Here is a 16,428-nt window from a genome sequence, read left to right as displayed (position 1 = left end):
AAGGCCATCAGAATTCTAGCAGATCTAAATCCACAAGACAGCTGCAGAGGAGATTTTAAGTCTCTAAAAATACTGTCCATTGTAGGTATATATGTCCTCTCAGTGGTAACAGATGCAGACTGTATGGCAAATCAAAGAGGTGAGAACTTACACTCACATAACACCAGGAGGGCCACAGACTTCATTCTCCCTCCGCACCGCACTACCAAGTACAGCAAGAAGCCATCATACACGGGATGCATTTGAAAAGGCTTAGGGGGAAAAATCTCAAGAGAAGTCTCCAGAACTGGTTGATGGAACGACCTTTGTACACCGTGAAAGAATATTATGAACTTACAAAACTTAATTTGTAAAGCAAAAGACATGAAGATATATTTCTTTGTAAAATTCTATTGGACGCCATTACATGTCTTAATGATAATGTAAATAAAGAGATTCTGATTCTGATTAACTAGTAATGAAACAAATAAAAATATATAAAAGTCTTTGAAACAAGTATTTTTAGGGTTTTATAGAATACTTGTAGCAAAATATATTTAATATTTGTGAGCACTCAAAAATTCAAGTTAGTTTCACAAAATTCAATAATATTGTGTGGACAGGGAACGAACTACCTGAAATCGGAGCCTGTGTATAAGCAGCTGAAATGATGAACAGACGAATTTTGGAACCAAAAAAAGTACATGTCATTTTATCTTATAAACAAATTTAATAACAGACCTGCATTACAGTCATGTTCTTAAGTCCAGTTCCTGAACGTGAAACATGTAATGCAATATCCATTCTGAAAAATTGAACTTCACGTGGTTTGGATGGCATTAGTCCGATTGTTATTAAGTACGGTTTTAAATAGATTTGCCCTGTTTTATTGTATATTAATATATTCTAAGTTTTCAGGCAGATGTTTTTTCCAGAAAAAAATTAAAGAAGCTATGGTTATACCTATTCATAAGAACTGTAACAGTTATAGTCCAATATTTCTTTGCCAAATATATATATATATAATTTTTTTATGGTTATTCCCCACAAAGACCACAATATCTGTATCTGTAATCTATCAGATTGACCAAGAAGGTACTTATAATAAAATTAAACAATACTCTGTAATCTACAACAATTACGACTGACTCTCAATTGAACCACAAGTTGTAGATGCCCGGACGAGCCCGCTGTACCCACCCTGCTTGCTGCTGCCCATGGGTCCGCCACCGTACGAGGAGGCTCTCAAACACAAGGTGATCCTGAGCAGTTACCATCCACAGATCCACCCCGACTCTCTGCCCCAAGTACCACTCTGATCCTCATCCGCTGACCAGGTGACTCTGTAGATACTGCTCTGGGGGCTTGTATATACCTGCTTCAGCTACTGTGGATATTTATCCAAGATATCATGTAGGTAAATGTCTGTTAGTTAATAAGATATGCCACCTTATCCGATACGGCTTCAGTTAGGTACCCACTAAACCTAAAGTGGTGGACTCAAGGAAGAGGAATGAATTCATCCCAATAGTGCAAGAAGCACGTCATAGTAATTCGACTGAGAGAGGGTTTAATTAAACTTTGTTTTGTGAGATCAGAATAGAGTTACTGAGCTTTTATCAGTTGCAGTCATGATGTATTTTTCACAATTATATATATATTCATCAGCTCAGGTACAACCCTTATGGCCTATAGTACTCATCCTCTGTAGCTATTACAAACTACAGTATATATTATTGTATACAAAATCAATATTTATCAGCTATTTTTTTGTACTAGAAACTACATAAAATCTGGTATTACTTGATTTTCTGTATTTAGTATTAATATCATAATATTATACTGCAGAAACTTAGTAATCTCTCAAAAGTTGTTCTACCTCAAATTTTATCACGTACTAGTATAAAAAGTTGTACAGTTTTGAGAAGTTGGGATTTAAAAAAATAATCTGGAATGTAGGTCCATAGAGCTAATTTTCAGTACTATTTTTTGATTTAAAAATGCTACAGTTCAATTCTAATACTGTACAGTTGTGACCAAAGTGAGAATTGTGTAAGAGTATTTTTATTGTACATAAATAACATGCAATATTATTTTTAAAGTAATGAAAATAGAATAATGTAGATAACTACTTTTCATTAAACATATAGAATCGGTTATAACAGCTTTTTAGTAATTGTTTATTAATTGTATTGTATTCAATTATTTTATTATTTTTTTGACAGAATTACCAAGTCATTACACGAGATTGTCATCAAATGTTTTGAGATATTGTGAGACAATATGTATTAAGAAAATGTTCTTATATTTCTTATTTGATTGTCCAAAAGTGTCTGATTTATTGAAAGAGGTTTTTAACCATTATTTTGTATGGTTAAATTGGTTTATATCCAGAATTAGTGCTTATTAAACTGACTTTTGCTGTTGAAACAGGTTACTTCTTTTCTGGTCAAATTCTGGGTTTAAAAAGACCTTTAGAACATTGAATTTTTGTTTGTAGGTCCACAATTCCCCCAGCCTTCTTGAAGGAAGACCTAAACATAGATTATTTCAGGTGTACGTCAAAACAGTCTGCATTGACAAATCATTGTACAGTATCCATGAAGTTAATGATCGATATTATAGTATTATAAATTGACAATTGCTAACACAAGAAATCGTTTTATGGTAAGATAAGAGATTTCAGTTGATTTGTCGTGTGTAATGCTGCATTCAGCAAATGCCTCATCTTGCACTGTTACAATCGACAATGACTAATGTTTGTGGACAGTGACTGCTACAATGATTTGAAGGAAAATTAAATCATGATGGTCATCCACCTCATTCACTCAATCTTTCTACGTGTGATCTCTGTCTAGAGATTAACACTAACATTTTACTGATATGATTTGTGAATCTTTACTTGATTTAAAAAATAAAGAAGTGGATGCATTAAACATGTGGAAAGTTAGACTTATAAAGTCCATTGATGGAGGAGGGTATGGATTATATTGGAGGCAGTGAGTATGTTTAAAACATTGTTCACATCTCAAAACTTCTGGTGTAATCCATGTAAGAAATTAGATATCATCACTAGAGTAAATGAATAAAGTGACCACAACCACTACCTCAGTTCTCTACTGGCCTTTTCATAAATAAGTGTAATATGTATAACATAACGTAATATACAGTATGTTCTAATATTGCCATTGTAATTGTAACTGGTCTGTTACATTTAGCAAAACAATTTTACTGAATGTACAACATATAGCTGTAAATTTAAAACAAATAAAATAACAATAGTAATATACTAAAAACTAATACCAACACTTATATTTTGTTGTAATATATCGGTTACATTTACATGCAATCATAATAAATCTCATTAATCAATTTTACTACTTAAAGAAATAAATATAAATAGTAATAATTTAGAGATATTGATGCAACCAAAAAGAAACCATTTTTATGGTATCATGTGAAGAAATCAGACTCTAGGCATTCATGTCTTTAGAATACTGAATGTGAATGTTGTAAGACAGTTGAATAACAATTGAAGAGGGTCTGAAGTGAACAATTTTTATTCACTTTACATTAATAAATCAATCTTTTGAAGAAAGTATAGTGGACACCTACAGACAGATTATGTGTATATAGGCCTTGCTGCATCCATGTGTTTGCAATACTTAAAAAAGAAAGAACCCAAAGCCATTTTGGTGTCTGTGAGACATATTCACCTAAATATAATCCAAACTGAAATTGTTTTTTTAATAATTTTGTACCTTTAAAAATAAAACTTTTTGATAAGTTTGCATAATGTTTTTTATATGCTGTAATTTTCTTTACTGAGTTTTGCACAAATAGGACTATATAACTAATACAATTGTTATTTAAACTCATTTAGAGTAAGATCTAAGTTGACTTGGATTTTATTTTGATCAACAAATATGACTGGCTCTGTTGGATCATTATGAGTATAGAATTCCCAACGTTGATTGAGGGCAATGTTAGCTAAGGTTTGCTTGCTGCTTGCGTTCTGTTTAGATTATCAAATTTTAAGAACCGTGCTGTTTCTTACTATTAAATAAAAATCATAGTATGGGATTGTGGACTACAAAAGTGTTTTAAGGGTGGATAGTGTTTATTAACATATTTAACAATTAATTACTCTGATTTTCAAAATTGAGATTACAACTAATACTTTTATTCTACTGCTGTTGTGATTTTCATGCTCTATATCAGCATTACTAAAAAGATCCAAACAACTATGTATAAAACAAATTTTTGAACTTTATTAATCATTCCTTACATAAGTTAATTACAAAATTTTTAGCCTGCTGATAAATTGTTAATTGATAATTTTGGAATAATTAAATTAATTATTCGTTATGTACGAGAATTCATCTAAGAAAACCTGATTAAATATTGGAATGACATTTGTAAAAAATACAAGAAATATTGTTTTGACTTTTATCATAAAAATTTACTTTTTCAAAATGAGTTCTCCGGAACTAAATATTCACATACTAGTTAAGTAATAATTCTAGTCATTAATTTTTTTTAGTAAATTTGCTTTTGTAATATTTATAAACTGAGTCATAAAATTGTTTAAATGCTATAAATAATAAATAATACAAAGCCTTTTATCACAAGCCTTGTGATTATTAACTCAAATCTTGTGATTTTCTTAAAATGCACACCAAAAGTATATAATTCCTAAAAAATTAAGATTTAATTTGCAAATGTAGTATTGCAACTTAAATTATAAAAGATGAGAATAAGTAGCTTAGAATTAAAAAGGTTCATTTTACTTCAATTTCATTAAAACCTTATATTATTTAAATCTGTTTGCCAAATTAATAAGTAAAACAGATTTTAAGAATAATCTTCAAGTAGATTTAAAAACGATCAATTTAATGTGCTTGGATGGAACCATAAAAGTTGCTATTATTTGTAACAGAAATATAAAATTGTCACAACTAACTAACTTTACTGTACATTTATAAATGTGACTGACTGAAAAGTCAAAAGAAACCCCATAAAACAGTGTTACTCTCTTGATTGCCAACCGTAAAGACTAAAATATTAATGTAAATGGGCTTTAACAACACACGAGTTTTCCATTCCGTTCCAACCGAACTTTACACTTCTTCTTCATATGTTGACTTTTCTGATAACAGAAATTATGTTCTGTTGTATTACATTTAAAAACCTTGAGTAGAAAATACTCCAAGCCATCTCTTGAAATAAATATTAGGAGATATTGGTTTAATTAATTTAAAACATGATAGGATTTAACAACTTTTCCTCAAGGTTAGATCAAGAAGAAGACAGTGTAAATATTATACCACTACACTAAAAAATTTATTTATTAAGAAATTTATAAATTATGTTTATATCAAAAATATCCAAGGCTTCTGCAAAGTCTACTTTTGTGATTGGCTTGACCTGTAGTAAAATCAAGCCACTTTTACCCTTCTTCTTTTTGTAAACTTATTATTTTTAAGCATAAATTATTATTATCACTGGAATTTTTTGAAATTGCAGACATCGTAGGGAAGCAGATATTCCCACCAACAACATCACTGACTCCCTAGTAAATATGGCCCTTGCAGCCATGTGCACAGCTGCAGTGAAGTGGTGTATTTCATTATTCCTAGAAGGTACATTGGGTGTAAAAATGACGAATTACAAAATTCACTGTTATCAAAATAACCTCAATGTTTTAACATATACTTGACAAGACTGTTAGAAAAGTTGGAACTATCCACTAATTTTAATTATTCAGATTTCATTCTGTGTAAACAAATGTAATTTTTGTGCCCGTAGTTTTTATTTCAAGACCACTAGAATACCAAGCAGGAGTCATGTACCACAATGAAGTGATCTTTGAAGTCTTGCAACTTATCGAGCACCCACCTGATGCCTGAAATATAGTTATCTTAGTCTACAGCTTTGTCAATTTCATATTTTGCCAATTTTATTTTTTTCATGGTTTAGAGAAATTAAATATCGTTAGTACAAGCCAATTGTTAAAAAACTGAAAAATTGTACATACAATATGCTTATAACTAATGTTAGTTAGTACAGATAAAATATATTTTCCTGTATAAGCTCCAAATATATTCTGTACAGTATTTTAGACTTTAATTTTGTACTGGTAGACATTAAGTTTGTCCTTTTCATTTTATAAGTAAGAGAACTTGGTTTTGTAATACAGATTAGTCGCAGGGATCAACTAAATATTGATATTAGTGTACCTTTGGAAATGTGATTGTACATAGCTGATTTAGTGAGACACAGAAATGTGGTTAGAGGTTATAGAATAATTAAGACACTATTATTACTTAAAACAATATTTTATTCTAACAAATTGTTGTAAATATTCCTTGTTACACTTTCCAAGGTTTACTTATGTTAAGAAACCATTAATATTAATAAATCTGGATTTTTGTATTTTAAATAAATGTTCTATTTACAGTAAATGTGTGTGTTCAGTAAACCCGTTGTATGGAGACGCTCCATTTCCAGGCCCACGCCGAGCGCCCTACTTGAGCTGTGGTGAAATGACCGACTTGAGAGTTCCTCATTAACTCAAACCACTTCTTGAGGGCCTCAACATCATTGAGGCTCTCAGAGAGCCAGATGGTATACAAGTTATTGAGGCTGGACTCCATGCTTCTACCACCAGTTGCTAAATTAATTACATATGCAATAAAACTAGCAATAAATTGATTGTGTTCTAAACGATTTAGGGTTTGCAAAACCAACAAATACATGTCAACAAACTATTTATTATTAGAGTATGCTCAAGAAATAGTTTCTGGGTAGAACTTTATAATGATCTATTTAATACTACAAGAAGAAAAACATAAAGGTTCAAGTTCAAACAAAGCTTCTATAAAATTTATTAAATGGGCAAACATTAAAAAACATGGTCATTTAAATTCTAAAGTCAGATTTATTTAGGAATGTCTTTTGCAGGAAACCATACTGAATAAATAATTATGGTAAAACTTTTAATAAGCTCATTGGTAGTTACTACTTTACACCAACTTCCTTAAAAAATTAAATATCAAGAACTAAGAACCAACTTGCCTATTTTTTGCCATTACCACTAAGTTATTTTTACGGGCAAATATTTCTGTACAATTTAAAAGTTATATACAAACAAGTTTTCTTTCATTTCTTATTTATAAACTCTACTACTGCCCATCTTTACAGAATATATTGGATACATAAGCACTTAAAATAATGAAATGGGAGATAGAAGTGATATTGGTTTATTTATTCAGAATGTAATAAGGACATCAGTAACAAAAATTAAGTTTATGAAAAAGTTTCCTAATTAATTTATCTAAAAGACCAAGGAAAGTGATATAAGAGGGTTTTTCAATATTCTATTGTAAAAAATATCAGGGGGACTAACTCCCACACAACTTACGTTTTTTTAAATATACGGTACCAACATAACATTAGAAAAAAGATGTAACTGAAGAGGTAAGAATACAAAATGGTGATTTCATAATTAACTCATTTTAAGCCAGAACCAATGTGCATACAATCACTTTTCCACCAGAGTTGGAGGTTAATTTTAGTTCAAATTCTTATCCTTTAGTTGTTTTAGATGAGATCATTTTGACTAATTAACATGATATGAATTATACTAAAATGAAAGAAATGAAAACCTCATAGCAATAAAACAGTGAGAATAAATCCAAAACAAAACCCATTAACTCATTGTCTAGTTGTTTTCACAATTCATTTCCACAGATTGTGAAATACTATTGAAATATTTTTGATGGGAAATTCATTAAAGTCGTGAAGTTGGAGCTTAATTTCTTTCTCTGCCATTTGATTGCTTTTCTTCAGAAAATACTATTTAACTTGAGAACATCATCAACTCCGAATAAAACAGTAACTTATTACACAATTATTTTGAGAAATGTATTAATTTTGTACATATAACGCGTTTTGTTCTTCAATATACTTGTGTAGTATTTCAATAAACATTATTTTCAAAGTATTTTCCAGGGTAGTACATTTATTGCACGTCATGTATTAAATTTCAAAGTTGCTCATATAAAAAATAGTTATTGAAACAAAGTTTATTTGTCTTGTTATGTGGTTAAAACTATTTAATGGAGTTTTATAACGGAACAATTTGGGTACATATATTTTTAAAATTTTTTGAAGTTTTACAACATTCTTATGGAGCTAAAGCCAAAATGGCCGCTAGTACAGCTGTCTCTTAAAATATGGAGTTTAGAAAAACTTACCTTTAACAAAAAGGAGCCCTAAAATATTTAATTTCAATAAGTATATTTTGGAGGGAATTAAAAGCAAATAAATTGGCGTTACAATAGCTCAAGTTCTTACTGAATATCTCTTAATTTAATTTTTGCAATACTAAATTGGTTTTTGTAATGGGAAACGAAAGAAAAATTCCACTACGACATCGGTTTTACGCTTCTTCATGCAAACATTTACCACACCAACAAATCCAACACAGCGGAACATTACATACAGGTTAAGCGATAAAACATTGAGGAATGTAAATACAGTGGAGGAATGTCTGACGACTCAGTCTTTACAGAATCTGTCTCTCGACAACGTTAATCTTACAATAACACTAAATTCTTAGCAAACACAGTAGTATTATTCCACTTCTTTACTATTCGTGAACATGAAATGTTTTCATGTAACGATTTTACTATTCAAGCACTGAAATACTGAAGCGGAACCCTGAACGCTCATTGTTTAGAACAATGGTGTACAATATTTCAACATTCATTGTCAGAAAACAACATATAAACATTTTAGAAACTAGTAACATTTGGTTAGCAATTTCGATTAAAAATCAACTGTATTAAAACTGGACATAAGATAAGTATCAGTAGTGATTTTCTGCACTAACCCTGACAAACCATCTTAAGACGTAACATCTTAAAAGATCTAAAAACTAACCAACCAACAGTTTCAATTAAGAGCTGAATTAAGTAAATACATCTTAATATTTAACAGATATCAATAAAGATTTATACAACAAATGTAATCAGTAACAGACTAAACCACAATGTCAAGAATCCTAATTCAGGTTGGTACTTAGTGTTAATGAACTTCCCACTACATTTTTATAAAAATATAGTGCCTCTCTCTTTTTTGTGAAATTGTATACTTTAAAATATATTTTACATTTATTAAAAGTGTTATAAGTGTTCCTGAACACATTTTATAACCTGAAAAATGTCTAGTTTATTTTTTACTGACAGTTCTGTTTGAAAAAATATTGGAATACTTTAGGCAATTGTTCATGCCTTGAACGAAAATGTTGAACAATTTATTACTCCCTTAAAAATATTCCAATAAAATTACATTAGCACAAACAAAAGTGTTTCCTTGTAAAGGTTCAAGTGAATTAATGAGTAGAATAAGGTAAAAAAATGGTTGGCCTGTGTAGTATTTATACTCAGTCTCAAACAGAGCAATAAATACTAAACCATAAAAAAATGCAAATTTTGTAACAGTCTATTAGTCATTCACGACTTTTCATTCTTTCTGCAGAAGAACCTGTGTTCTCTTGCACAAGTATAAAATTTCAATGCATTAATATTTTTAGTTTTCTAGAAGGAAACTTAAAAAACAAGCATTATTCCCACAGCAATACAGTACATCATCGCTAAGCACCATCACTGAATTTACAAGAATGAGAATAGCAGGACATTCTTAATGCATTTTAAATTTTTGCTCAATTAAGAATAACTTAAGGAGATGTAGATACATAACTGTTCATAAAAGCCTAAATTAATGTAAACAATGTAATGTACACACTTTATAGTGGTTTTTGCCTTTTTTCATATAAGTTTCATAATTTTTAGAGGTTTATAAATTTAATATCTCATAATTATTTTAATATCTTAACATAGTAATAGACAGATAACACCCAAAACAAACTGATGTTATACAAATTTCAGCAAATACAGATTTAACAACTTTATGTAAAATGTTAACAATCCCCAAACCCTAAAACTGGTGAACGTACGTCAGAATGCGTGAACGTACATCAGAATGTGTGTACGTACATCAGAGTACGTGTAATTATCAATTTTGCTCTGATATACTTCACCAGGTAAAACGTTAGAGGAATCACAATGATATGTACAATAAATTAATAGCTATTATAATTAATGTAGTATTTGTAGACTGTATTGTATTGTAATGATAATTTATAGGTTATGTATACTAAACTTTTTTCTTTTCAACAACTAAACTGTTTTATAAAACGTAGTAGTAGACTTTTCAGACGATTAACATTATCTAATTATATGTTTTGAAGTTGACTAACTTTTGTACTATTTTATATGGAATTTGTAACATGTTAGCAGAAATGACTAATCTGTGCAGCCTAATCTACAGTATATATTTTGAATTTTCAAGCTTCTATTATGATACGGTTACTACATGATTACTTAAGTACAACACCTGTTACTGTAGCGTGTCTACAACTAGGTTATTGTAGGTTTCCTTTATCATAGTTAAAATAGATTTTATTTTTAAAAGAAGACTAAAATTTATAAATACTAAGTTAATTGATTCTAATATTTTAACAGTAGTTAATAATTTGTCCTATATTTTATATGCGAAATGTTCTAATTTTACATAATATTTATATTATATAATTTCATATACTTGAGTTAACCTCCACAGCCAAGATGAAAACAAAATAAAATTCGGAATAATTGTACTAAACATTGTGTCTCATAAAAATGTCTCAGATATATACAAGTACACCTTTGTTGGCTATTACCATATCTGCTATAGTTTGAACATTAAAAAAAAGCAATTTAACTATTATGAATCTATTTACATTGAACACCCAATAATATAAACTTAATTAGTAAATATTTGATAGGAAATGTTTTGGAAAATTCATTAGTATAAAGCTTGAATACTGAAAACTTTTAAATTTAAACCAACCAAAATTCCAAAGTCAGAAAAACACAGACAGTGGAACTAAATTCACTTTTGAAACAGAAAAAAGACTGAATTGAATTACGGCCATTTATTTTGTAGTTGTAAAATATTTTTTTAATCAAGAAATATTATTTAAGACTGAATTCAAAATCATTATCTTGATTTTGTTTCAAACAAGTTTTTTAATAACTGTTTGCGTTTTTCTGAAACACAATTTTGAAAAGCTTGCAACAATACCTCACAATTAAGTTATGTTATTATAAAATTCATGTAATAATAGATCCAACAGCTTCTAATCTGGCAGTTTTTTTAATATTGTAAAATTTCAAAATGGGATCCCCTGAATACTGAGGAAATTTTTCACATACAATTTCAAAAAACCGCTGAAAACATAAATGTGTTTTACTTTTATAACAATAAACGTATCTTAAGAATTAACAATCTTATTTGTACACCATCATGATATGATGGTTCAAGATGGCAGCCACACATCTAGTCTTTTCCCAAACTTGAAATAAGGGACATTTTTTTTTTAATTGCACTGAGATATTGAATTCGAACCTACGTTTTATTCCTTCATAACGGTTTCCATTAAATTTTACTACCATTAAAATAATCTATCTAACAGTAGGTATGAAACAGATGAATCGAGAGTTACAGTGAATAATGTCTATTACAATATATTGAGCACAAGTGTTTATTGCACGAGAGCCGAATGTTGTATTGTACTGAGGGAAAGTGTTTAGCCAACAAACCTGAGACGAGACAACATCACCAGGCGAACTAATCAGTAAAGAACCCACGTGATCATGGTTTACACATATATTAAATGCAAAAAAATACTAATACTCTCAACTCGTGTATAGAAATAAGAGGCACAACCGATAGGAGACTTCACAACTGAGAGATGAGCATACATCTACTGCAAGGAACACAAGCTGCCATGTGAGCCCTTCACAGCACACTACACGTGTCTGCTCGTAACTATATTCTTCTCAGTGAGGGTTTTTTATTTTCCAGTAAACACACGAAAATTGTAGTAAATATAGCACCTTTCATTTGGAACAGGTGTCTTTACAAGACTTTCCTTATTTGAAATGCTGAACCCGTTCTTGACCATCTGTGCGTCAATTTACTTCGCAGTAGAACAAACGTGAGATTGGTGAGTCGAATATTTACAAGATTTTCACCAATGCTCAAGAAAATGAATAATTTCAACTGTATCTTCACGTTACAAGTCTAATTGGATTGCTGACTTCCTGAAGTTGTAACTCCTTGTCTTTTTATTTACCAAACGTAATAAACTTAATGTATCCTTGGAAAAACAATTGGAGGAAAAGGCTAAAACTATTAAGTACTGATAACAACCCCTCCGTTGCGAGCTAACGAAACTGAGAAGGGCCAATGACAGTTTGGCAAGTACGAGAAGGATCACGCTCAGTGTCTAGGTGGTGTTATTCAGCTGACGCTTGGACACTCTCCGGATGAGCTTGCGGAAGGAGGATGTCCAGCGGGTGGCACGGTGGAGACGGGTGCCGTGGTGGGCAGGAGTGGTGGAGTCGCACAACTCTGAGGAGAACCCGCTGTCCGAGGAGAAGGCGTGGGGAGCAGAACTGGTGGTGCTGGCGTCGGTCTGCGGATAGCCCCGACCCTCGCACTCTCCCTCACCGTCGCTACTGCTGCTGCTGCCCTCGTCTATGTACGAGATGTGCTTGAAGGGGAGTGGTGAGGGGGAGTACTCAGAGGGGCGAGGAGAGGGGGGCACTGCCAGGGACAGTTCAGACAGCCGGTCCGCCAAACCATCAGTGTCAGACCACGTGGAGCTGTGACGTCCTTGGGCGGACCTTGAACGCTTCCTTGTGTCCACGAAACACGAGAACAGCTTCTTGCCACTGCTGAAAATATCGCATAATTAGTCTAAAAATATTAAGCAGACACACACACAAATATTAAAATACAAGTACCATTTTGCTGTGTTAAACTAATTAAAATCCTTTTACTCACTGGGACAACACAGAGGTCAGTACGTCAGCCTGATAATTAATGTATCACTGGTTTAGGCCTATCTTTGGGTCAACGCTCGAGTACTTATCCTCATCTAATACACATATATCTGGCTACACCGAAGGGACAAGTAAGGCAAACGTAAAAGAAATTTGCATTTAATTAATTAAGGTAATGACTTTATGAAATTTTAAAAGAATTATAAGACCGATGGAATTGAAAGCAAAATTAAATACTTATAAAATTGCAAAATGTAAAACATAGTTAATTTATCGTTAAATAAATAATGTTGAGAAGGCATATTTTTAATATAGCACTTTATAAACATTGAGGAAATTTCTTTTAGTATTTTTTATGTACTACTTATCCTATTTATATTGTATTCCATTCTATAATTTTATAAATAATATACTGATGCAATGTTTCCACTTACTCATTAGCCGCATACTCTCCGAAGGTAGCGCGGGTGTACGCACAGACCGAACACTTGCGCCGCCTGCAAGTCGCCAGGTGTTTCATGCCCTTCTTCAGTTGACTGTTTAGGGTGGCACTTTGTTTTGCCACCTGTTTCAAATCGCACACCTGGAACAAACAATTTTTCCCTTCTTTATATAATCTCACAAATAGAATAAGGTAGTCACTGTAAAACTAAACTAACTAAGAGAGAAACATAGTGGAGTGGTGAGTCTAGAATGAAGTGGTGCTTCATTAAGTCTGTCATATTTTTAAGTTGTCATGCATGAAAGATTTAATGAAGCACAGCTTGCCTTGCCACTGTACTTTTCTACTTTATAACTCTTTAAATTAAAACTGGCTTGCAGCAAATACAAATTACAAACCTTTAGTTTTATTTGGTTCCTGCCTTACGCACTAATTGTAGTGAGTTTGTTCTTTTATTCTAATTGATTAATTAAATTCTTTACTTTTTAACTTATTTTCTTCAACTTTGTACCATGTAGTAAAGAATAAACTGGCTTTAAAAGAATGAAAATTTTAAAAATGAAAATTATATAAAAGTTATTACTTTTACCAAAAGTAATGTACCTATACATTTTATTTTAAGTTTTCCGCAATTTTCAAATTAATGGGCAGAACAATCTATAAATTATACAAGTATTAAAATTTGTTATGTGGCAACATTTCTTTTTTTTAGAAAAGGCCCTTTCAAGCCTTTTTCTGGCTGTCCTCATAGGCCGCTGGCCTTTGTGAGGAAGCTATCAAACAGAATAAGGGGGAAAGTCAGTACAGTACAATAACAAAAATTGCAACAGTCAGAGACAGGATTTGAAACTGCACTATCTCTGAATAGTCTGGCGTCTTAGACCATCAGCACACAAGTTACAGCTACATTAATACACAACTTTACAAATATTTTCAATTATGTTACTTTTAAGTTACAAATTTTTTACTAATATGCTCTAAAATATGCAAAATGTGTATGAATAATTTATTGCAATACAATAATAAACATTGGACTTCATGTAGTTATTTTTGTAGCAAAAATTTCAGACTTAACATAAGTGAAAAAATAAAGCTTTTGTTACTTGGTTGGATGAATTTGTCATTACTCATTGTGTACATTGCAAAAAAATAAAACACTTTCAAAATAATAACAAAATATTTATTGCACAAATCACCAATTGTAATAACCAAAACAATCGGCAGAACACTGCAATTGCAATTCTAAACAAAACAAACATCCCAAAATTGTAGAGATGTGCCCAAAGAAATGGAACAGTTCCTTAGGACCGTTCCGGAACCGGAGCAGTTTACTGAACTTGCCAAGATGTTCTAGCACTGTTGCTCTACTAAACTATTATTTAGAAAGACTGTTATTTGAGATTCAAGTGGTTATTAATCCTTAAACTTGCCTTTATTTCAGATAATTGTCCTTTAACATAATTGTTATTTTACTATTTTTAATTTACTTTCTCAAAATGGTAATTTAAGTAAAATTTTAAAATTGAATTATTTAGTTTGCATTGATTATCAGTACTGTCACTGATAATTAGTAATTTTATGGGAGGTTTAAAATGTTAATTGGTATTATTGTACTGTATATCAAGATAGATGTCTATAATACTTGTTTACACACGAATATTCGTAATAATCTAGGTTATAATGGATGATAATTAGTTGAGTAGATATGTTATGTTTGAAATTTATTTGTAAATATCATTAAGGCATTCATGTAGTGGAATATGACACATCTTAAATATAAGATCAAAGGCTTGCGGAATGTAATATTACCATATCATTCCGGAACGAAATCTGCCAGATAATAAAATGTAGACAAGTTCAAGATCAAATGGGGGAAACAAAATTTCAGACCGGGACTTGTTTATGGTACTAATTCCAAACCCGAAACAATTCAAGTTCCAAAACAGCCAGGTTCTTCTTTACAAAAACGCAATTGGAAAACCCCCCAGCTACATCATCCACAGGCAGGTAAAGAATGAAAAACACTAGACTGAAGCATTTAGATTCTAACAATATTTAACCAAAATACTGAAAATAAGGAGAAAAATGTGCTTTAACACATTTGTAGCATTGATGTCAATGAATCCAGCACTTTTCACACTAGTATGGACTATTTCTCACAGCCATCTTCAGTATTAAAAGGGTTAAATGTAACTATACTTAAAGATATGCCTATTATTGTGATAACTTCATTTTCAATAACAATTGTTACCTCTTTTTCCAAGCCATGAACGCTGTGAGTGCTCCTTCCACTTCGGTGACTTTTTCTTTCAATGTCTTCTAACGCTTCTTTGAGTCGTAGATTCTATAAAAGAACATTTCCATATTTCAGAAAACTTGTTTCTTTAATTCATTAATGAGATAAACAATACTTGATCAATAATTCTGGAAAATACATTAGGACAGAACTCTGTGACACAGAGATGTTAACATTTCATAATACAAAAAATGTAATCAATATATTCAAGAAATGTTAATTAATAGAAATAAGAATTCAAGAAAAGATAGAAATGAAACCAACATAACTCAATTGTGAGAAATCAGAATGCCAATTCACAAAGTATTGTGACATGACACAAACACCTCAACATTCAATTTCTTGTGTTTTGACAAATTTAATCAATATATTTAAGAAATATTAATAAATAAAAATAAGAATTTGACAAAAGATACAAATGAAAATCCAATAACCAAATAAAATTGTAGGGGAAAATCAGAACATTTCACAATGTTTGTGTTGAAGGTCTTTTGTCTTAATGTTGGTAATTAATTGTTTTTTTGTGTATTTATGTTTGATACCTTGTGTATTTTAGTTGATCACTTTTTAATTTTTAACTTTAGAATAATGTTTATTTTTGGATTACAAATACATCAACCACCTAAAGGAAAGTAATTGTATTGTAATATAGTTTTTATTTATAATAATTGTTATGAATACGTTATGTTATAATACATGTTTACTATGTTCATGACAATATCTATTGCACACTTGTGTATGTGATGACAGTGAAG

The 16,428-nt window shown here is 30.9% G+C and overlaps 2 protein-coding genes across 5 annotated transcripts in view; one reads left to right on the top strand and one right to left on the bottom strand.

Annotated features, from left to right (window-relative positions):
- LOC124357442 overlaps positions 1-6,443 on the top strand; it is a 39,495-nt gene extending 33,052 nt beyond the window's left edge. For 2 of the 4 annotated variants that reach the window (XR_006921945.1, XR_006921947.1), the window contains 2 exons: positions 1,147-1,392; positions 5,788-6,443. Coding sequence is in view for 1 of the 4 variants with exons in the window: in XM_046809265.1 (XP_046665221.1) it covers positions 1,147-1,298 (152 nt within the window). In the remaining 3 variants the exon portion in view is untranslated. Of the gene's footprint in view, positions 1-1,146; positions 1,397-5,787 lie in introns of all 4 variants that reach the window. The other 2 variants (XR_006921946.1, XM_046809265.1) reach the window with 2 other exon arrangements.
- The window catches only part of LOC124357434 (protein Daple-like), a 226,548-nt gene continuing 216,418 nt past the window's right edge, over positions 6,299-16,428 (bottom strand). Inside the window, exons 7-9 of the mRNA XM_046809243.1 lie at positions 15,629-15,721; positions 13,370-13,518; positions 6,299-12,827 (exon numbers count right to left, since the gene is read on the bottom strand). Coding sequence (XP_046665199.1) covers positions 12,377-12,827; positions 13,370-13,518; positions 15,629-15,721 — 693 coding nt within the window. The 3' untranslated portion in view covers positions 6,299-12,376. The remainder of the gene's footprint in view (positions 12,828-13,369; positions 13,519-15,628; positions 15,722-16,428) is intronic.

Source organism: Homalodisca vitripennis, chromosome 1 (assembly GCF_021130785.1).
Source record: "Homalodisca vitripennis isolate AUS2020 chromosome 1, UT_GWSS_2.1, whole genome shotgun sequence".
Taxonomy (NCBI): domain Eukaryota; kingdom Metazoa; phylum Arthropoda; class Insecta; order Hemiptera; family Cicadellidae; genus Homalodisca; species Homalodisca vitripennis.
This window is presented reverse-complemented; position numbering and strand designations above follow the sequence as displayed.